This window comes from Pogona vitticeps, chromosome 2, assembly GCF_051106095.1.
Source record: "Pogona vitticeps strain Pit_001003342236 chromosome 2, PviZW2.1, whole genome shotgun sequence".
Lineage (NCBI taxonomy): Eukaryota > Metazoa > Chordata > Lepidosauria > Squamata > Agamidae > Pogona > Pogona vitticeps.
In genome coordinates this window covers 94164177-94188187 of record NC_135784.1, presented here as the reverse complement: position 1 = coordinate 94188187, position 24011 = coordinate 94164177, and the positions used below count along the sequence as shown (strand labels likewise).

The window sequence follows — 24011 nt, the reverse complement described above, 5'->3', positions numbered from 1 at the left end:
TCAGTCTGTAGGCCAGGCAAAGATCTCCTCTTATAGAGTGCACGGCCACACCGCAGTCCAATGCGACTGTCCTATCTGTGCACCTCATTCACCAACACAGGCACAGTGCCTTGCCTAAAGTAAAGCTGCTGTACCTTCTTTCCAAGTTACTATGTGCTATTCTTTCAGAGAAAGCCAACGGACCGCACTGTGTAAAAACCTGTGTCCGTTAAGACATTTCAAGGGTGATGCAAGATTGTTAGATTTTCGTTACAAAAAACAGAAGTTTATCAGCCTAAACCAAAGTCCTACTTTCAAATTTCATGCCATGAAATTTAATTGCTTGATATGAGGGGGAAGCCCTTCATTTGGAGGCAAACTCAAAGAACAATGTATTGAAGCCATGGAAATTCTACCAATCCAATATTTTTGATAAAAGTCTGGATGATGGCGAAGGAGAAATGTGGAGACACAGCAGTTTCTCAACAACAACAACAACAACAACAACAACTGGAGATTATTTCTCCTCCAAAGTGAAGCACAGTCTATTTCTATGAACTGAGGCCTTAACAAACGCAGCTTGTTCCTGAGAGTTCAACGCAAGAACACAAGTAAAAGGAAAGCTATCACTATGGCTTTCATGGCAACCAAAAGCTACTGCCTCAGACAGCTGCCTTATGTTTCCCTCCTCCTCCTCCTCCTCCTCCCTTATCTCCACTTCAATTTCCTCACATGCTGAGAAAAACAGCTCTGAAGTGAATATTAATTTCACAGAATACTTTGTGGGATAAGCCATTATGCACCTGTTGCCTCAATCAGCAGAATGAATTGAGGGGCCTGGTCATTAGTAAAGTATTTATCCTGGCAGCTGTAATTATGTCTTTCAGGCATAGATGCTATTCACATTTTACAAAGACTAAAAAAAAATGCTTCTGAATGGTCACAATCCAGCCCTCATCTTGAATTCTGCTATGTAAATATACACACGACAACGTACAAATGTACATTTGGGAGGTGTGTATAAACAAGGATGTATGGATATCTTCGTCACTGTGGCTGCCGGCTCAAAACCTGTACAACCCAATTCACTAACTGTACTCCATCTGGTACCTCTGTACAATTCTGCAAGGAGGAATTTAGCATTCTTTAGGTAGAGAGGTTTGGGAAATTGGATACAATGGCCAGAATCTTGTTCCTTACAATATAGCATAAAGGGAACCATGTAAGTGGTGGGAGTCCTTTTGCTGTCTGTCTGACATGTGTCTGCACAATCACACAGCTGCTCACACGACAGCCTGCAAAATTCCAGAGCCACTTGCTAATTTCTGCTTACATGGGTATTCCCCCCCCAAGAGAATGCTGACCTTGACTGTGGCTCCCGAGTTAATGTGCAGGCCAGAACATATCCATTGGCATGGCTTATTTCTAAAACGCCCCAGCACAAATTTCAGAACCACACCAAGATAAGTTTAGCAATGAATATATTAATAACAAATGTGTGTAGAGATGCAAGATGCGAAAGGACAGTTTTCATACAGATGAATGTAGAAATGGGACTGAATGGGTTTGGGATGAATGTGTGCAAAGGTGACCTAAACTGGAAACAGAATGCTTTACCCACCCCCAGCAGTATGGTATTCGAAGGGACACAAGCAATCTGGAGTCTGGACTGCACATTCTCATGAGTACTTCTGTGCCAAAGGGAGCTGCCGGTGGAAGAAGCCCAGCCGTACTAAGCCACGCCTATGAGTCCGAATTTCCAAGGCCAGTGACATGAGCCAACACATTTCTCAGTACAGCAGTTAGTACCTGTTTGTGCTGCTTCAGCAACTTCTTGTATTTGTCCTTCTCCTCCTTCTCTTTATGGAAGTCCTCTTTAAGTGTCCGGACCTGTTGTGGAGTCACAAGAAGGGAACAGGCAACCGGTAAAAGAAGGGCTAAGACTTCACTGCAAGCTGATAAGAAAGCAGTAGGTCAAACAAGGGAAAGGAGGAGACAAGCTACACATCTTCCCCTCAGATCTGCTACAGCCACTGCCCAGGGTGCTGTCGTGGTTGGCCAAGAAGAGGACATTCCTGCGTATCTCTGTTCTATACCTTTTGGGGGGGGGGCAAAAGGGAGAGCTGGACAGCATCTTCACGGGGGGGCAAGTGAGAACAGCTGGTCACCCCCAGAGGAGAAGATAACTTCAGAGGTGGCGCAAGTTTGTGATGAACACTTTAGACAGGTTGCACTACTGGTTAAGGAGGTGATTACTGTACAAATGCTTGTGGTGCCATTCCTTTGCCACCAAGGTACTTGTAAACATTTTTTTCTCAATTTCCCGACCTACCTCTTTCCAAAACAAAATGAATTAATGAGAACAGATTTTACTATGGAATTATTTAATTAGAGCTTTGACATATGTCATGGGTGAAACTGGTGGCAGAGAGATGTAATGTGTACAGCATGTATGCACAGGCAGCTTCCAAGAGTTTTTGTGGGGTTCCCCTGATGTCCCTTTCTTACACTGAATTTGCTACCATAATCATTGTTGGTGCCTCAAATGGTGCTTCTCTAACCCCCTCCCCTTGGTGTAGAGCTGGCTGAAGTGATATCATTTATACTGGTGCAGTTTCCCCCCTTTTCTCCAAGTCTCTCTCATCCCACAGCAGAAGAGCTGAGAACAACAAAGTGCATAGGGATCAAGTCTGGCTGGATAGCTCAGTGAGCTGGCCCAGGAGTTCAATTCTCCACTGTGCCTCCTCCTGGCAGAAGAGCCAGACTATGCCGCCTTGGGCGTAGCCCCAGAACACACCTAGAAGAAGAACATGGTAAACCACTTCTGAAGATACTCGGGAAACCCTGGCAAGGGGTGACATAAGTCAGAACTGACTTGACAGCACAAGTCATTATTAACACAGGAGGATCAGATTGTGGACTGTGAGCTACATTCACCTTCTAGACAACTTGAGAAAGCCTCGTAAAACGTCTATGAGGACGACTCTAATTTGCAAGTGAAATTTGCCCCCTTCTTGCCTTTGTAACCCTATGAGAGGGGGAGGCTGTGCATTGACAAAGTACCTAGTAAAGCATTCCCCAACATCTATGGTTAGGCCTAGAGAAAAGGAACAAGAAGCAGATGGACAAAATAGGGACAGAAAAAAACAAAACAAAAAAAAAAGACTTGGGGAATGTTTAAAAAGGACCAAGAAACGCTGGGAGAGTAAGCAAGAAGCTGGGGTGGCCTGGAAGGCTACATCTCTTTTCCTTGGATATTTTGGTAAGCATACAATACTGGCAGAACCACCAGATGCCTCGATCAAATCAGTGAACATCCACTGGAAGGCAGTCTAAGTTTCATTCTTCCCTAAAGGGTTCAAGTAAACAAAAATCTGCATGTCTTTTCTGGATTCCTACCTGGTTGCTGGAAAGTACTAACTGCTTCTGAAGCTTCTCCAGCTGTTGCTTGAGCTCCTCCTTCTCCTCGTTCATCCTCTCCCTATCACTCCGTTCCCGCTGGAAATCCTCCTCAAAGATTTTCACCTGCCAAAAAAGAAGAGATGCTGAAGTCCAAGGATGATGCCGCAAGGCTCTGAAGTATGCTATGTATGCGGACAATACCCAGTTCTATTTCTCCTTGCTATCTAAATCTGAAAAAGCTGTAGTGTCAGTAATGGACCGGATGAGAGTGGCTAAACTGAAACTTAACCCAGGCAAGACAGAGGTGCCCTCTGGTCAGTTGAAAGGCAGATCAGGGAACAGAGATGGAGCCTGTGCTGGATGGGATTACACTACTCCTGAAAACCCGGGTGCGAAGTCTATGGGTACTTCTGGATTTGTCTCTGAGCCTGGATGCTCAGGTTTCGGCTGTGACTAGGAATGGATTTGAACAATTAAAAAAGCAGTGTGCCTGCTGCACCCATTCCTGGAGAGGTCTGCTTTGGCCATGGCGACACATGCCTTTTGTTACATCCCAGCTGGATTACTGTAACACACTCTATGCGGGGCTGCCTCTGAAAAGTTTCAGGGAACTTCAGCAGGTCCGAAACGCAGCAGCCAGATTGCTAACTGGGGCTGGATATAGGGATCATGCAACCCTCCTGTTACAGCAGATACCCTGTTGCAATCTGTTTCCAGGCAGAATTCAAAGTGATGGTTCTAACCTATAAAGCCCTAAACGGCTTGGGCACAAGTGATCTCAAGGACCTATCTCCCTTTATGAACCTGCTGCTGATGTTAAGACCATCAGGAGAGACCTGACTCTCAGTCCCATCACTGTCATGGGTACACTGATAGGGATGCAGGAGAGGGCCTTCTCTGTTGCTGCTCCCAAGTGTTGGAACTCCCTCCCACAGAAGGCTGGACTGCCCCCATCTTTACTGTCCTTCCACATGCAAGCAAAGACCTTGCTGAGGGAAAATCAGCATGGCTTCTATAAGGGTAAACCTTTTTGACCTTTTCAAAAGGTCAAATATACCGCCCCATAGTGCTTCAAGCACTCTCCGGATGGTTTACAAGTTAATTATGCAGGCTACACATTGCCGCCCCCCCCTGCGAGCTGGGTACTCATTGACCTCGGAAGGATAGAAGGCTGAGTCAACCTTGAGCCGGCTACCTGGGATTGAACCCCTGGTCGTGAGCATAGTTTTGGCTGCAGTACAGCGGTTTAACCACTGTGCCACGAGGCATGTGGATGTGGGCGAACCAGAGTAGATTGTCCATCTGGATTTTCAGAAGGTGTTTGACATGGTCCCTCACCAAAGGCTGCTAAAAAAACTCCACAGTCAGGGGATAAGAGGGCAGGTCCTCTTATGGATTGAGAATTGGTTGAGAACCAGGAAACAGAGAGTAGGTGTCAATGGGCAGTTTTCACAATGGAGAAAGGTGAAGGGTGGTGTGCCCCAGGGATCTCTCCTGGGACCAGTGCTTTTCAACTTGTTCATAAATGGCCTGGAGACAGGGATAAGCAGTGAGGTGGACAAAAATGACACAAAACTTTTCCGGGTGGTGAAGACCAGAAGGGATTCTGAAGAGTTCCAGAAGGATCTTTCCAAACTGGGAGAATGGGTGGCAAAATGGCAAATGCATTTCAATATAAGAAAATGTCAAGTAACACACATCAGGGCAAAAAATTCTAAACTTTATCAGCTGATGGGTTCTGAGTTGTCCATGATCAGGAAAACAGATCTTGGTGTGCTGGTGAACAGCTTGATGAAAGTGTCTGGCCAGTTCCATGCTATATATCATTAAAAAGGGGATTGAAAATAAAACAGCCATCACTATCATGCCATTATACAAAATGCTGGTAAGGCTGCACCTGGAGTATTGCATACACCGCATCTCAAAAAAGACATTGTGGAACTGGAAAAGGTTCAGAAGACAGTGACTAAAATGATGACAGCTGGGGCATCTTTCCTATGAGGAAAGGCTACAGCATCTGGGGCTCTTCGGTCTAGAGAAAAGGCACCTGAGGGGGGACATGATTGAGACATATACAATTATGCAGGGGATGGATAAAGTAGATAAAGGGAAGCTCTTTTCCCTCTCACACAATACTAGAACCAGAGGACATCCATTCAAATGGAGTATTAGGAGAGTGAGAACAGACAAAAGAAAAGATTTCTTTATCCAGCATGTTGTTAGTCTGTGGAACTTTTTGCCACAGGATGTGGTGATGGCATCTGGCTTAGATGGCTTTAAACGGGGATTGAACAGATTCCTGGAGGAAAGGTCCATCACAGGTTATAAGCCATGATGGGGATGTATAATCTCCAGGCTTAGAAGGAAGGTACCTCAAATTGCCAGATGCAGGGGAGGGGTATCAGGAGACAGGTATCTAATTGTCTCGTGTGCTCCCAGTGGTATCTGGTGGGGCCACTGTGACATACAGGTAGCTAGACTAGATGGGCCCTTGGCCTGATCCAGCAGGGCTCTTCTTACGTTTCTCTTCAGGCAAGCTTTCTCTCAGAAAATCGATTTTGTTGCTGTTGTTTAGTCATTAAGTCATGTCTGGCTCTTCGTGACCCCATGGACCAGAGCACGCCAGGCCCTCCTGTCTTCCACTGCCTCCCAGAGTTTAGTCAAATTCATGTTGGTAGCTTCGATGACACTGTCCAACCATCTCGTCCTCTGTCGTCCCCTTCTCCTCGTGCCTTTGTACTTTCCCAACATCAGGGTCTTTTCCAGGGAGTCTTCTCTTCTCATGAGATGGCCAAAGTTTTGGAGCCTCAGCTTCAGGATCTGTCCTTCCAGTGAGCACTCAATTGTTGTACCTTACTCCATTGAATATGTTTTGGTACTGGCTATATTTTTGGATATTGTATTCATTGACCCTTTTAGTATCGTATACTCATTATTACTAATCTTAAATACTGACTTTCAATTGTTGTAAGCTGCCTTGAGCATTTTTAAGAAGAAAGGAGGGTTAAAATATTTTAAATAAATAATATAAACGTACCAACAGTGATGTTGAAAAAAAAGGCAGTAAGTGTATTTATGTCCTTTTCTTCTGTATTACCCTAACCTCAAAATCCACACCACTGCAATCTCTTTGTACATTTAGAGTTGCTTGCCCACAATTGTTATTTTCAGTTTATAATGGTTATACTAGTCTCATCAAAAGTCATTTGATCCATATCAATCAAGACCCTTATTTGAGCTGTTCTAGAGTTTTAAATGTTCTGACACGTATTCAAGCAACAAATGTTAATATTTAAACTGCATAGACATAAGTTCTCTGATGGCAGCTTCCAAAAAAAAAAAAAAATCAGAATCAAGTATACACAAGGAGGGGGAACGTTAGAACAAACCATGCATTGGATCCTCAGAGTTACTTATGCTGGGAGTAAATTACTTTTTGGCTCCAAGGGTTGCACGAGATGCTGGCTGGCATACATGTATAAAACACACATTCTCCTGAGCTGGACAGGATACCAATGAAGTTCAAAGACATTACCTTCCCTCTGCAGCCCTTTCCTCTGGATACAGGGGTGGGTGAAGGAGAGGATAAGGCAACTGCCACCGTACTCATGCCAGATACTGCTCAGAAGAGGAACAATGGTAGCCATTTAAAGGTGAAAGGACCATATGCACCTACTATTGCTATCACCAGAATTTCTATTTTTATTGAGACTATCTTTGGTTTACAAATGGGCCCAAAACAAGGCCAGGTCCTGGTTTCCTAGAAGCCTTCCATACCTGTTGTTTCAGGAGCTCATTCTGGGTCACCACTTCCTGCTGTCGGATGTTCATGGCAGACTCAATAGGGCTGTTGAAAGGAGCAGAGGCTTGAAAGTTCAGGGCCTCTTCTAAGGCCTGAGGGGAGACAGGAACAGACAGAACCATCAGAGCAACTTAAAGGGACCCTAGTAATTCTCATAGCAAAACAACTGCAGAAGGCAGATATTTGTGTGTGAACTGCAGCAGTGGCAAATGTTATGTGCTTTACTACTGAGGGAAGTTACAACCCATGGAGAAATAATATATCACTGCTACAGAGAAATGTAAATGTTGGGAGGTATGAAATCTTGGAAGAGCACCCACCTTATTTAGCCGGAGAATCTCCTTCTCCTGGTACTCCCTTTGCCTGGTGATTGGAGTCAACTGATCCTGAAGGAACTTTATCCTCTGTTTTAGGTCCTTTACCTCCCCACTGAGTTGTTCCTTTTCTGCCTGAGAGAGAGAGGGGGGGGGGTATAAAAATCAGTCAGCCTTAGACATGAATACAGCATGGGAGACCTGCATGTAGCCCTCAGCCTAATTTCAAAACCCTTTTACAAGCAGCTAACTCAGACCTCTGGAAATAGTGTTTCAGCCCTCCTCCAGAAGCCTACTGGGTGGGAGGAAAAGAGAGAGGAGGTGTAACACAGGTAGCAGCAGTACATCAGGAAGCTTTCAGATATATTAGCACTGACCAAATGCATCTGATGAAAACATAGGTGGACAGATTCTCATGCCACCTGCTTTCCATTCCCTTATATGAAAAGAATGCCCAAAAACCTCATGTATCCACCTGCCAGACAAGCTCAGTGCCCCATCAAGCCCATCTAAGGTCTAAAATAGATAACTAAACTGTAAGAGACAGACCATTTAGGAAAGCTTACAAAAAAAAAATTCCCATCCATAAAACATCAGAGGTTTAGAAATTAAGCCGATGAATGAAGGAGCCTATATTTTATAGGTAGGGCATTTTGCAAACTTTGGAGGGCAGTCCATCCCATTTGTTCAGTAGGAGCAGGGTCTCCCCCATGGTGGTGCCTTCCTTATGCATTTTCTCTGGGCCTGCTAGACTACAGTACATCTAAGTTTATTCATCAAACGAAACAATAATGCCACACAGGCAACACACAGTGACCATTCCCTACCTGCGTTTCCGGCCAAAAGTTCACCACTATTTTGTATACCATAAAAAGAGAGACTCATGCTTCTGAAAGCATCCACAAAGCACAGTTGTCCCATAAACTCGGTGCCTAGTTCTGTTTTACAAAACATGCCCATTCTTTAGAGAGGTGGTCTAAGACCAGAATTTAAAACAGACTAATTAACAAACCAGAGAAACACATTATTACTAAGGGCATGAGCCAGGAGGCGGAAACCTCTCCTGCACCTGCCAAACATATTAGACAATGATCTGTTAGCAATAATTATTACTAGTTATAGTATTTCTATCTTATCTGAATATTTTAAAACATTTTAGAATTTGATGCTTCAACTGCTATTGTTACTCGCTAGTATGAGACTGAAAACCACAGGGGGGAGAGAGAATGCCACCAAATATTATCTTCCAGTTACAAAGGGCTTGATCTTAAATCTGGTGGCAAATACTGCTGCTTTCCAGCAGCTTTCTCCAACTTGGCACCCTCTGGACTACATCTCCCAGGATTCTAGAGCAAGTTATATTAAACCGCAAGATGGCGCTGAAGTAGAAAGGCTCTTCTTAGGAAGACTGACCTCCTCCTCTTCAATCTTGGATTTTGCCAGGAGAAGCTTGCGGTCAAAATCCCTCTGTTTCAGTTCCCGTTCAGCTTCCAGGTCAGCCAGTGCCTTCTGGCAGTCAGCCAGTTTCTGCCGTAAATCTGTTATCTGGGAAATACGGTATAATTCAAAAATTCATATCCTTCTAATGCAACCATACAAAAAGGCAAGGTTCAGTTTAAAAATGGTGGCATCAGAGAATGACATTGTGAAGTAGATTTGCCAGAAATGGTGTCTAGCAAAGGCAATTCTGCGGGGAAACAGGGAATTCATCAAGTCCTACCTAAATGCTACTATACGAGAAGGGGCAAGATGTCAGTTTATTGAAAGAGAGTTCCAGTGAGTCAGCGGCACCATGTCTCCAACAGAGACCAGCCAGAATTATGGTATCTTAACAGCAGGCACTTGTGAAGGATCCTAAGCACATAGGTAGGACTTTAGGGGTATAACTTTAATGGTCTTTCATATGCTTGGAAGAAATACTAGTGGTGAAAAGCCATCTCACTCTGAAGGTTAAATATTTTTGAGTCTAACTGAAAAATAGTATGTGAAGATGATGGATAATAAACCAAATACAGGGCTATTGGAAATTAATGACATAAATTGACCCCTCAAGTACATGGAGTAATTGTCTCTAGTTTATTGAGAGCTGCTAAGTTTAATACAGCTAAGAATCAGAAAAGGTCTAAAACCTTAATGTCTAAGGAAAGGATAAATCAAGTCTGCCAAACCAACATAGTTAAGCAAACAAATTGAAATTGTTAGATTCAAAGTTGGCAAACAATAAAACAGAATTCTATGTAAGCTGGCTGGCAAATCAATAAATTTATTTATTTATTTATTTATTTATTTGATTTTTACCCCGCCCCTCTAGACCATGTCTACTCATAGTTTGTGTATATTTGTTTTTGCTAAATTGAACTTCTCTGTTGTTTTTGGCCAACTGAGCGTGTCTTTTTAAGCTGTTTTTGGCCTATTAGTACACTGATTATTTGGATAATTTTCTAGAAATTTACAGTGGGTTTTTATTATATATGTAATAGATCAATTTCTTTAAAACCTTGAAGTATTTAAACCCGAGACAGGTGCCATGAGAAAAAGACAAAAGCTTAATAATAAAAGCCTAAAGCTAAATACAAAGCAACAGGGCCACAGAAACTTCAAGTTTTCCCTTTAATGACATCTCTCTCAACATTATTTTCTTCTAGCACTAATAGCAAGACAACCTTCTTATTTACATGATGTGGAAGAACAGCTGCCTACAAGGGGCTGTCTTTGTGCAGCATACGGATACGTGGCCATTACCTTTTGCTCATATTGTTGCTTCATTGATCGGAAGTGGTGGTCCCATTGCTTATTCACCTCCAGGAGCTATAAAGAAATCCACAATTATCTTGAGGTACAGAGCCTCAATTTGCTGCTAGTGTAGTCCTTGAGACAAACTTGCCAGCACCTTCTGTTTCAGGGTTCGGGGAAACCCAGAGGCTAGAGACCCTGAACTGCAACTCCCATTATCTATCACCATGTGCCAGGGTGGGTGAGGTCTAGGAGAGTTAACATTCAAAACTCTTTGGGGAGGGGAGAGATCCAGGTTACTACCCTGTGGTGAAAAACAGCTACCTCTGTTTTGAGCATAGGCTGCTCACGCATTAGCCAAACAAGTACCAAAGTCCTGTTGCCTAGTTACACTCATCCACTGGCCCAGCATGTGTCCAAAAGTCTCAGGAGTGACTTGTTAATTGCCAGCAAGAAGCTACTAAAAGCTACACCACTGTTCCTTTTCAGGTGTAACAAACCAACAGGAATTTGCCCCTCATACCAAGGGAAAATATTACTGGGGACCAATTTAACCAGCTTAGTTTTAGAAGTTCTAGCAGAGAGGGGGCTCTTCCAAAGAATGCACGCCGTGTGTCATGCAGTGGAGGAGGAATACACTCTGAAGCAAAGGTTTTCATGATAACAGTTGCCATAGCCATGCTCCAATGAAAGTCCACAGATGCAGGCAGCTGTACTGACCCAAATCAGATACACATATGCACACAGAGAATTCTGAACTGGAATAGGTCAACACTCGCAGTGTGAGGGTTTTATTGTCATGTGTTGTCTTTCGTAGCACTTTACTGCCTCAGGAATCTCCATTATTAAGGGAAAAGATATAAACATTTGAAATACAGGCACATGCTGTCTGAGGAAAACCTCTTCTCCAGCCTAGGAAGGTCTCACTTACCTCATTGCGTTGGTGCTCAAGTATCTTGACTTTCTTTTCACTTGCCCCCAACATGCTTTTCCCTGCCGTTTTCTCCTCAGCAGCTCCTTTCTAAAAGCCAGAGACACAAAACAGTTCTGACAGGCAGCCAAGAGGCTCATCTGTCTCATGGCTACATCTGTGCCGCTACTTCTGAAGCACCCAGAACATTATACTAGCTTTGCCCAACCCAAGGCCTTCCACATATACTGGAATACCATTCCCATCACCCAGTCAGTATGGTGGGCATGACGGCAGCTGTTATCTAAGACACCTGGGGGAAGGCAGGTTAAGGAAAGTTGCAGGACACAACTACCTACACCAAACACAATTGGAAGAAGGTTTAAAAAATGCTAATAGGTATGTAATTAAAAACAGCAGGGACACATTACTGTCATGAGCAACTGGAGCAAGGAATAAGAAATAAGAGCCACCCTATAAATAACCAAAGCAGCCTACCTGTTGCAGTCCTGCCCATTCAGTGCCTTCTGCTTTTGTTCCTTCTTTACTACTTATCATCACCATCTTCCTGAGCTCCAGATTCTCACACCTACAAAAGGAGTATTAGGGCTTTGTAGAATTTGCCGCATAACGGGGAAGGATGGTAGTTAGGAAAGGAAGGATAGCACAGAAGCTTGAATACAATTAATTTCAACATTCCCTGAATAAGTTATTCCCCTATGCATTTGATTAGAATTAGTTAGAGAAGATAAAGCTAATCACTAGCAGCCAATCTTGAGGGCTCTATGGATCAGAGTTACCATGCTTCTAAATATCATTTGCAAGAAAATGACAACAGGAGATAGCTAACTATTCTAGGATCCCAAGACAAGTCTGCTTGGGTCACTGCGGAAAACAAGATAATGGAACAGGCAGGCCTTTGGTTAGGTCCAGCAGTGATTTTTATGCTATACATATATAAGTTGAATAAAGTCTTTTCTTTTCTCTCCTCTCACCAAAAACACAAAAACAAACAAAAAACAAAAAAACTCTTGGCCAAAGCAACATGTTTATTCATTAGATTTGCCTCTTGCCTTGTCATGGCACATTCCACATGCCTGACAGGAACCGCATAAAAAGTTACAGCTGTTCAATACAAATCTGAAGAAACAAAAGCAGAAGGTTCCAATGGGAACTTGGCTCCAAAGGGGACAAAATTAGCCCACTGCCAAAGCAGTTTTTCGAGGAGAAGCAAAAGTGAGGGATTCCACCCACCCTGGAGTAGCTCAACTTTTAAAAGAAACACACTTAAGGGCATCTGCATTAGCAACGGGTCTACTATATCCAGAAATTAAGTGAGGCATACATCCTAGGTTCCTTGAGATGTTGCTCTTTTATAGCAAGGTGGAAGTAAATCAGAGAGATGTACACTGTTCTTTTCCTGGGGTTGGAACAGATCATATGTACATGTACGGGGAAGGAATTCCATTTATCAGTCTCGTCTGATAAACAGACACTTTACTCAACATTGCCCCAGCTAGCATTCGTATAATCTGAAATCATCCCCAACTGCCTGAACAATGGAATCACCATAAGCCTTTCCCAGAAATTTTTTTTCCACTTGTCATTTTTTGTTCTAAATACCAAGTTTGAAGAAAGGTCTTATATAACACACAAGTATGCACATCACACTGAACTATGGCTTAGATTCATTATTGTCATTATGGGTTTTTGAGATATTGTCCTCATGAGATAGACCAACAGACCATATATAGATAATGGCTTTTGCTTAAGCGTACAGCTAGAGGTAGTATACCAATTTTTGTCTAAAAAGGTTTATACTCTATAGTGCTGTTATATTAGTGTTGTTATCTGCCTCAAGTCAAAACCTTAATAAGGCTTTCAATGTAAGCAGGTACTTAAGAAGTGGCTTTATCAGTGCCACACCCGCTATGGCTGAGAAAGAATTTGAACCCTGGTCTCCAGAGTCCTAGTCCGTTCTCTATCCGTTACATCTCACTGGGTTTTCACCAAAAAAAAAAAAGGTCCAGTATCGAGATGCACCTTATCTTTCTCAGGGCTATGTTAAGTCCTCAACATGAGGGGTTGCTCCCAGCCTGTGCAACTGACGAACAAGACCACGCCTCAGTTGTTTTTATGTGCTGTCAAGTTGCTTCCAATTACACCAACCATATGAATCAAAGACCTCCAAAAGGTCCTGTCATTAAGACGTTCCTGCCACAATTATGCCTCTAGGCGGCAGCATGCCACAGTAATGAAACTAAAATTTCACTATGTTTAAACAAACACTTCCGGCTAGAAACGTCTAAGAATTTCTTATCAGTTCATTTTTGATCAGAATTTACCAAAATGTTGAATGTGGGATGAATAAGAAGGGACAGATTGGCTCGTTTGTAAGAAGAAGTGGGATTTCATTTCGATCCACTTAAAAAAAATCATAATTAACCAGCACTTGAAGGTGAGAGAAAGTGAACAGATTTATCTCTTCCAAATTGTGACTTTGCACTGGAACAGATGAAAACAAACATGGCCAAGGAGGCTTTTGATTGGAATAAGCAAGAAGTTGAAAGTCAAGCTATTCTTGAGAAACTAATTTTTTTTCAGCTGAGGCCATGAACACATAGATGATGTCCCATTTTCTAGAGATCTGTAATTTGTGTCTGGAAGCTCAAAAGACTTTATGATCTCAAAACAGCTTACACTGAAGGTGGGAGCAGGATACAGCCTACACAGATTGTGTATAGCTCTCCTAGCAGTTTGTTCAGTTACCCCCTACAACCGTGAAAAAAACTTTTGACATATGATCTCTAGTGACAATTTCTTTTTTCTTTTCTTTTTTATTTAAATATAAATAACAACAACAACACTAGCACAGAATGTGTGTACACACAATACAATACAACTAGAATTCACCACCTGTGCCACTGTCACCCTCTGGACTAGGTAACCAGAAATATCATTTTAATCCCTTTTCACCCCATTCCACTCCAAAAACACATTGACTCTTCTGCTGGTTTATGACCTTTCCCTCTTCCTAAGACATACTCCAAATGTAACTTCCATAGCTCTTTAAAATCAATATATTTTGTAATTCCCCTTCTTACTTTCATTTCACATGTCAGCTCATCATTAATTGCTAAACTCCACATTTCTTTGTACCAGTCTTCAAGATTAATTCTTGTCACTTTTCCAATTCTTTGCAAATATTAATCTTGCTACTGTGACCATTATGACAATTAACTCTTTCTGTTCTTTTTTAAGATGGCCGTTCTTCTAATTAATTTAAGAGGGCACTAATTGGTGATATTTGAATATCTCCAATAATTTCTCTAATTTCTTTAAAAACCTAGTGACAATTTCTAACAGGGCAGAAAATGAAAAAGTGGATTTTCTAGATGGATTTCACACATTATATGTGATTAGAAGAAAGGCAGGTCTTTATTTCTTCGGCAGGGAGGATGTCTGGGAAAATCTTTGAAGCTCCACAAAGAAAAGCCAAAGATCATCACTTACAAAAAGCTCAATGAGGTATTTGTTCTTCCTAGAAAAGAACTTGGCTCTGGAGTAAGGAAAGATGGAAATCTTAATCCACATGACTCACTGAACAATAATAGGGTGCCTCTCTGCTATCAGGGTTGGTATTAGGCTTTCTCTTTTAAGACTCTGGGAGTTTGGATCCCTTCTGCAAAAATCACTTGGCACCAACTAACACAGAATTGAGTCCCTATAATTGCTTTCTGAAAACGATGTGTGAGATGGCTTTTATTTAGTCAGGTTTAATTGGAAACCTGGCAATGCACTAGACCTCACTCAGTGTCATCTGATGCAAGGAAACTCCCTTAATCCATCCCATGAGAATTCCCACCATTGTTCTCATTTTGTAGGAAGTGACTCCAATCCTTCTGTTGTTTCAAATCACAGAGCACTAATCCTTGGAATTGTCTCCTGTCAACAACAATATTTTGGACTCTTTTTAGGCTCATTTAAAATCAGACAGTGGTGATGGTTCAGGTGACCATAAAACAGAAAGGCTCTTAAGATTACCTAGATACCAGCCTTTGGAGATCAGGTTCAGGTGCACCCCCTAGCAAGCACAGTGGTGCCTCACTTTACGATTGCCCTGCTTTATGATGAATCTGCTCTACGACAATCTTCTTGCGATGGTCTAAATGGGGGAATTTCGCTTTGCGATGATCAGTTCCCTGCTTCGGGAACCGATTCTTCACAAAACGATGTTTTTCTAACAGCTGATCGGTGGTTTGAAAATGGCCGCCGGGTAATTAAAATGGCTCCCCGCTGTGTTTAGCGATGGATTCCTTGCTATACAGGCGCGAAAATGGCTGCCGTATGGAGGATCTTCACTGGACGGCGAGTTTTTACCCCATTGGAACGCACTGAACGGGTTTCAATTCATTTCAATGGGGTTTTGTATTTCGCTTTACGATGTTTTCGCTTAGCGGCGATTTTCCTGGAATGGATTATCATCGTTAAGCGAGACACCACTGTATATTGGAAAACCCTGCTCAGCATGCTTACCTACCCAGGTAGACCCTCTAGAACCTGCAGGACTTTTTAAAAAATCCCCAAATAGACATGGGGAGTTGTAGTCAATGTTTCCCAAAAGTTTTCCAGGATCTTCTACTTTCCTGACATGCACTCACTTTAGCTTCTCCGAGATCTGGTTCCTTTGCTCTAGTTCCTTTTCTAATTTTGTTCTCAACTCTTCGTTCTCCTTCCGTAATTGCTCACACAGCGCCTATTTAAAAGTAAAAAGGAAAGAGAAAGAGAAAAAGAAAAGCATCAGTGATGACAAACATTTGCCTAGGACCACTCACTGGAAGGACAGATCGTGAAGCTGAGGCTCCAATATTTTGGCCATCTCATGAGAAGAGAAGACTCCCTGGAAAAGACCCTGATGTTGGGAAAGTGTGAAGGCAAGAGGAGAAGGGGATGACAGAGGATGAGATGGTTGGACAGTGTCACCGAAGCAACCAACATGAATTTGACCATACTCCGGGAGGCAGTGGAAGACAGGAGGGCCTGGCATGCTCTGGTCCATGGGGTCACGAAGAGTCGGACACAACTAAACAACAACAAAATTTGCTTGTTTATACAGTCTAGAATAAATGCTTCCAGCAAGAGGTGTCTTTTCCCCCCCTTAACTAGCCTGCTTTAATTTGAAACTTCCCAATCCCAAATCACATGAATCTCTTTCTTCAGATTCTGACATGCCTGAGCTAGAATTCTTATATCCTTTTATTCCCCTAAGGAACCCAACATTGAGCACATACCTTCTCTCAACAGTCATAAGAGGTGGGTTAGTTAGGGAATGAGAGATGCTGACTGGCTCAAGATTTCACGTTGTCACTAACCATTCTATTGTATCAGTGTTCTGAGGTCTTGGAACAGCGTCTAGTGTGGCTGAGAAGGCCAATTCGAGAGTGACAATCCCTTCCACACTGAAGACAAATACAATCTGTCCCCTGTCCAGCTTCCTTATTTTGCTGGTTTTGGGATTGCTTCTTTGCCTTCACCTACTGAACAAGTGTCTCTTCAAACTGGGAGAGGCCATGATGCATCGCCTGCCTCCAGGCTGAACGCTCAGACATCAAGGTTTCCCATCTGTTGTGGTCTATTCCTAAGGCCTTCAGATCCCGCTTGCAGATATCCTTGTATCACAGCTGTGGTCTCCCTCTGGGGCGATTTCCCTGCACTAATTCTCCATACAGGAGATCCTTTGGAATCCAACTGTCAGCCATTCTCACAACATACCCAAGCCAACGTAGACGTTGCTGTTTCAATAATGTATACATGAAAAAAATTCCAGCTCGATCTAGGACTACTCTATTTGAAACTTTGTCCTGCCAGGTGATATCAAAAATGCATCAGAGACAACACATATGGAATGTGTTCAGCTTCCTCTCCTGCCATGCACAAAGGGTCCTGGACTCACTGCAGTACAGGAGTGTCCTAAGGACACCAGCTCTATAGACCTGGATCCTGGTATATGTTGTCAGGTTCTTATTAAGCCATACTCTCTTTGGGAGTCTAGAGAATGTGGTAGATGCTTTGCCAATGTGTTTATCTAGCTCGACATTTAGAGAGTGTGTGTCAGAGATGGTTGAGCCAAGGTATAGGAAATCATGAACAACCTCCAATTCTTGTGTGGAGATGGTAATAGAGGTAGGTGAGTCCACGCCCTGGTCCAAGACTTGTGTTTTCTTCAGGCTGATTGTTAATACAAAATGTTGGCAGGCCTTGCTAAAACAATTCATAAGTTATTGGAGCTCTTCAGCAGAATGGGGAACAACAGCTGCATCATCGGCAAAGAGGAAGTCCCGCATGCATTTCACCTGGACTTTGGACTTTGCTCTCAATCTAGAGAGATTAAAGAGCTTTCCGTCTGATCTAGTCCGGAGATAAACATCTTCTGTTGCAGTTCCAAAAAGTGCGCTTCAGCATTACAGCAAAAAAAGATTGCACGAGGACGCAGCCCTGTTTCACTCCACTTCGAATGTCAAAGGGATCAAAAACTACAGTGCCCTTCATTTCCTCATGAAAGGACCTGATGATGTTAGAGCTGAGGTGGACATCCAATCTTGGGAAGTATTTTTAAAAGGCCATCCCTGCTAACCAAATCAAGGGCCTTTGTAAGATCTATGAAGGTCACAAAGAGTGGCTGTCATTCCCTACATTTCTCCTGCAACTGTCTGAGGGAAAACACCATGTCGATGGTGGATCTATTAAATAGAAATCCACACTGTGATTCTGGATAGACTCTGTCTGCAAGGACCTGGAATCTCTTCAGCATGCCACGGGCAAGCAGCTTCCCTACAATGTTGAGAAGAGAGATGCCATGGTAGTTATTGCAGTTGCCCCTGTTGCCTTTGTTTTTATACAATGTGACAATGTTTGCATCCTTCATGTCCTGTGGTACTCCACTTTCCCTCCAGCAAAGACAAAAGATTTCATGCAGCTCAGTGGTGATGAGCTCTTTACAGCACTTCAGCAGGGATATTGTCCTTCCCAGATGCCTTGCTGGAGATGAGGGAATCCAAGGCCGCTTTTATTTCTGCTAAAGTTGGTTTGCTGTCCAACTCTTCCAAGACAGGCAGGCACTCGATGTTGTTTAATGCCTCTTCAGTTACTGTGTCCCCTGAATAAAGCTCAGAGTAGTGCTGCATCCAGCATTCCATCTGCTGTACTCAGTCCTAGATGATCATGTCTGTAGCCGACTTCAAAGGAGCAGATTTCTTTGTTTTGGACCCAAAGCCTGCCTGATACCATCATATATCCCCTTTAATAGAATGGAGGGAAGAGGTAAAGCTGTCTACTAAAAGCTACAAGCCAAATGGGGCTCAGTAAGATAGAACTTAAGTGACACAATATTGCAAATTCCAAGTGGAAGGAGCCTTGACAGCAAGAAGGCTTGCTTTTGGCCCAGTCTCAGGTAATCACACACACGGAAAATGGACCAAACCAGAGTGATCCTACCTGTACCAAAATAGTAGCAATACCTGTCTGGGGATCAGAAAGGTGTGAGTAGGAATGCCCTGGGGATGGTTTGCATTGCTCCAGCGACTACATTGTGTGATCGCTAGAAAAAGGAGCAAACACACCATTGCTAGAAACATAAGGATTACCTGAAGAATGAATAAACAGAGGCTTCAGATAAAGAAATAAAGCAACTGTCTACACAGCCAACAGTTCTCAGGGTGTTAATTTAACTCAAGTGTATTAATAATTGCTAGGGGTAATGATAGTAGTTTCATGACATTTCATTTAGATAAGAATTTAGCAAAATCTGCCCATTTCTTCATCTTCAAAATGACAAGAACTTGACAGTTTTTTTCTTTTTTCATGAGCACTAAAACAAACAAAAAGAGTTCATTTCAGGTCAGGACATACAGCACCAAACTCTTAAAAGTTTGGAGTCAAATCCCAGTGCATTCAGCCATTTCAGAGCAGAATTAACTTTGCCAGCTCTCTCTCTCTCTCTCTTAGGGAGAGAGAGGGAGAAGGAAAGGGAGAGTCTCCTCATTTTTAACATACATATATTAAATAGGTATGGCATGATCTTGTCAATGCCCAGGAAAGGATGTACCTATTGAATTAGACTGGTGCAAATGTTTACAAGCATTTTGTTTATTCTGTTTTTTGGAAGAACCAGTTATTATAGCAATAATGTTCTAAAACCAATTGTTTAGACCAAATTTTGTTGTTTCGTCGTTATGTCATGTCCGACTCTTCGTGCTTTGGATGCAACATAATGTTTGTTGTTTAGTCATTAAGTCATGTCCGACTCTTCGTGCTTTGGATGCAACATAATGTTTGTTGTTTAGTCATTAAGTCATGTCCGACTCTTCGTGACCCCATGGACCAGAGCACACCAGGCCCCCCTGTCTTCCACTGCCTCCCGGAGCTGGTTCAAATACATGTTGGTAGCTTTGATGATACTGTCCAACCATCTCGTCCTCTGTCGTCCCCTTCTCCTCTTGCCTTCACACTTTCCCAACATCAGGGTCTTTTCCAGGGAGTCTTCTCTTCTCATAAGACGGCCAAAGTATTGGAGCCTCAGCTTCAGGATCTGTCCTTCCAGTGAGCACTCAGCATTGATTAGACCAAATGGGAGGGGATATGAGATAACCCAGTACTTTTCCCTCCCTCCCTTCCAATTCAGCTGCAATCTTTTTTTAAATACAAGTTTTGTTTCATTGTCCTAATTTTAGCTGCTAATCCAGACTACAGTAGGCCTGCTGAATGGTAAATCATCACTCAGGCAAAGCATAATGTTTCATTGCATATGTCTTAGCTGGGTCGACATTCATTCATTCATCCGGTTTTTACCCCACCCATCTAGATTCAAATAAATCTATTCTGGGCGGCTTACAATCCAAGCAATATAAAACGAGAATATGTCCAAACCAAAGGAAAGAAAAAAGAAAAGAAAAGAAAGAAAAGTAAGCAAAGTTCAAGATGGGAAAACACAGGGTACTAAGTGATGGAAGAGGGGAAGGCCTGCCTGAAGAACCAAGTCTTCAGTCTGTTCTTAAAAACTCCCAGCGAGGGTGCCTGGTGAATCTCAGGAGGCTAGATGTTCCAGAGGCAAGGGAGAAAGCCTGGTTTCTAGTTCTCTCCTTCCGGGCCTCTCTCAGGGTCAGGCCCCTCAGCCATCCAGCCTAGCTAAATTGAGTGACATGAGTAGAGCTAGGTGGGAGCAGGCATTCTGCCAGGTATCAAGGTCCTAAACCATTTAGGTCTTTATATGTAAGCGTTAATACCTTGAAGTCAATGCGAAAACGAATGGGCAACCAGTGTAAGGCCACCAGAGCGGGGGAAATGTGATGATATTTTTCACCTCGGTTAACAGTCTGGCAGCCGTGTTCTGGACCATCTGTAGTTTCCACATCAATCTCAAGGGTAGTCCCACATAGAGCGCATTACAGTAATCCAATCTCGAGACTATGAGTGCATGGACCAGAGCGATGAGTGCCCCAACATCAAGATAGGAACGCAGCTGGGCAATCTGTCGAAGATGCAAATGGGCAGTACAGACCACAGATGCTACCTGGGACTCCATGGTAAGCGCTGGGTCATGATGAACCCCAAAGCTGCAGACCACACTCTTAGTGGTGAGAGTTACCCTCCCCCAAAAGAGAGGGAGCTTCCCAAACCACTGATAGGAGGGACGCCCACCCTCAAGACCTCCATTTTGTCCAGGTTCAGCCTCAGCCCATTTTCCTGCATCCATTGCAGTACAGCCCCCAGGCAGCACTCAAGGGACGCAACAGCATCCATTGCTGTTGGAAAAAAGATGTAGAGCTGTGTGTCATCAGCATACTGATGACACAAAGCACCACACCCCCAGATGATGCCTCCCAGTGGCCTCATATAGATATTAAGCAGCATTGGAGAGATGATCGAGCCCTGCGGCACCCCACAATTAAGGAGCCACAGGGCCAATATACTTTCTCCAAGCTGGACTCTCTGGGAATGGTCCCCCAAGAAGAACTGGAGCCAGGCAAGAGCCAGACCACCAATCCCCAACTCTGAAAGCTGTCCCAGGAGTATACTGTAGTCTATGGTTATCAAAGGTGTCTGAGATATCAAGGAGAACCAATAAGTACATTTTGCCCCTGTTGGCCTCCCTCAGTAGGTCATCAAGCAGGGCAACTAATGCCGTTTCTGTACCATGACGCAGCCTGAAGCCTGACTGGAATGGATCCAGAGCATTGGTTTCATCCAAGAGAGCCTAAAGCTGATCAGCCACCACCCTCTCTACAACCTTGCTAAGGAAGGAAACATTGGCGACAGGTTTCTTCCTAATGGGCCTAATGAGTGTCTCCTTGAGGAGAGACCCATTAATTCTTACAGTGGCCCATTCAGTTGTCACAGGCCTGACCGCTTTGATTAGCTAGGCTGGGCAAGAGTCAAGGGAGGAGGTGGTGGTATGGCAGCGATCAAGTACCTTGTCAACCTCAAATAATGTCACCGGCTGAAAGTAAGTAATTCTCATCGGACAACACGATGCCCTGGATGTCTCAGCTCAATCTACTGGTTTCAATTAGGGGGTTAGGTCTCGGCGGATGGCCTCCACTTTAGCTTTAAAAAATACTGCAAATTGGTCAGGTGAGATACTAGGGGGAGGCCAATCACTATGACCAATTCTGGATAGATTGCGTACTATGTGGAATAATTCTGCCTGCTGGTTGGAAGCTATAATGACAGACTCTTCCACAAAAATAGGGAAGAATTCTGTTTGGAGGAGAACAGATAAATCAAATGTGATGCAGCTGAGCAGATACAACGGGCATTGGGTATATTGACCAACACACAGGTGTAAACACATATAAGACATGATGGGGTGCACATGAAATGTTTCTAAAGTTCTTCACTCATGTTCTAGCTCATGTTTTTGTCCACAGAGCAGGATATGGGGGGAAAGGAAAGAGACAAAGAAAAGGACCCTTAGGAAAACAGGGAAGCAAATGAACAAGGCACATCTACCAGAAGCCCTCGGACCTGAAGAATGGACGTCCTCTGCTCATTCTTGTGCACCTTGGATGCCAGCCGGTTGAACTCCAGGGCCATGCGCCCCAGGTGGGCAAAGAGCTGGGTTTTGTCAGACTCCTCGGCAAAGAGGCTTAGGGTACTCTCCAAGCGCTGAAGATGGAGCATAAGGTTGGCATCCTCGTTGGGAAGTGGCTCAGTCTCCTGCAAACAAAGAGACCAAACAGTCAGGCGCTTTTCAACAGAGAAGGAAGAACAAGAGAGAGGCTGGCTCGAGCAGCAGCAGGAAAGCAGAATGGCACTTTTTTGCTTCATTCAGCTTAACTCCAGACAAAATGATATAATAGTTGTTGTGGGTTTTTCGGGCTCTTTGGCCCTGTTCTGAAGGGTGTTCTTCCTAACGTTTCGCCAGTCTCTGTGGCCGGCATCTTCAGAGGACAACACTCAAGATAATATAATTTCCTTGCAATAGCATACCCTGCACTTTTTTTGTACTTTGTAGAGAAACTGTAGCCTGGCAGAAGGCAGTCCAGAGGTGGGAGAGGCTTCCAGAAATGCCCATATGTATTTCCTTGTTCTCATTATATTCATTTTGTTATTTTTTTAAAAAACTTGTGTCCAGAGAGCGGTTGCATTAACTTGTGAATGGGTTACACTTTCTTTGCTTTTAGACATAAAGTTTAGTTCCCTCTTAGAAACAATCCAGCGTGTTCATGTCTTTTGCTCGGTTCATGCACCAAAGAACTCCCCCATACTACTGATTTATTTATTTTTTTAAATACCAAGTAGGCTCTCTCTTTGGATTTTCATAGAAACTGGGAGGGGAAAGAAGCCTTACATTGCTCTTTGCCCTGAAGGTATAATTTGTTGCAACAAGTAGAAGCAAGGGATTGGGGGGTGGGTGGGAATGGGATACAGATACGGTGCAGAAGCAAAGGGACAGACCTCCCTCATGGTCCCACTTTGAAACAGACTTCATGCAAACCTCTCCAAAGACATAACAATACATTTACAAATAAAGCTGAACGTGCACCTTTCATTCTCTAGCATGTTTTTCTGAGTTAAAAGAATACCCCAGAGTGCGCTCATGCTCTTACACTCCCACACTGCTAAAGACATGTACTGCTGCATTCTGGAACCAAGTGGTCCTCCCCATCCTTCTAATATCCGCACTTCTACCTCTCTTAGAAAGTCGTTGTTCTCCAGGTCAGTTAGGTACCTCTGAAGCATCTGCGCTGACTTTCACTCCAAAGCACTGGTGCAGAGAGCATCTCTGTCAAGAGCTCTACAGCTGGCACGCATTGTCTTTATACAGAGCCAGTTAGTCCCTCGTTCACAATGCATCTGCCCTTGACACACACAGCCAGAGAGCCACACCCTCTTACTTATGTCCATGTTGCCAAGCCCTCACTGTTGATTCAACAACTCTGCAACTGCACCAACCTGACCTGGATTGCTAGGGCTGATTAACTCCTTGGTTGCCTGGGAGATAGGAGCCGTGATGCAGAGTTCCAAGCAGGTAACAGCTATCTGCCTGCCTAACAGCAAGCCAGGACTCACCAGGCTCCATGCCATCTAAGCGAGTCACCTCACCTCACCTCCAGTCCATCAAGTAGGTTCAAACGAACTCTCTTACAGCGGCTTTAGAAAAGAATCTTGACAGGTGAAAGGCAGGGAAATGCCACTTTTCACCCGGGGCTCTGCTAGCTGACTCATTATCTCCTCCCCTCTGTGAATTTCAGTCCAGAAGGAGAAAAAAAATCCCAGTCTTGCGAGACATTGTCCATCTCAGTTGCTAATGACTCAAAAGGGAAATATATACAAGAGAAAAACGATAATGAACTGCTCCAAGCGCCAGGCT

At 43.5% G+C, this 24011-nt stretch overlaps 1 protein-coding gene across 15 annotated transcripts in view; it reads right to left on the bottom strand.

The window, feature by feature from the left end:
• Positions 1-24011, bottom strand: part of TNIP1 (TNFAIP3 interacting protein 1) — a 74032-nt gene that overhangs the window by 5332 nt on the left and 44689 nt on the right. For 6 of the 15 annotated variants that reach the window (XM_072990049.2, XM_020809965.3, XM_078385636.1 and 3 more), the window contains 10 exons: positions 22148-22354; positions 15802-15896; positions 11639-11729; positions 11162-11251; positions 10240-10305; positions 8911-9042; positions 7504-7632; positions 7159-7275; positions 3379-3504; positions 1789-1869 (listed from right to left, as the gene is read on the bottom strand). In XM_072990049.2, coding sequence (XP_072846150.2) covers positions 1789-1869; positions 3379-3504; positions 7159-7275; positions 7504-7632; positions 8911-9042; positions 10240-10305; positions 11162-11251; positions 11639-11729; positions 15802-15896; positions 22148-22354 — 1134 coding nt within the window. The remainder of the gene's footprint in view (positions 1-1788; positions 1870-3378; positions 3505-7158; positions 7276-7503; positions 7633-8910; positions 9043-10239; positions 10306-11161; positions 11252-11638; positions 11730-15801; positions 15897-22147; positions 22355-24011) is intronic. The other 9 variants (XM_078385635.1, XM_078385634.1, XM_078385638.1 and 6 more) reach the window with 3 other exon arrangements.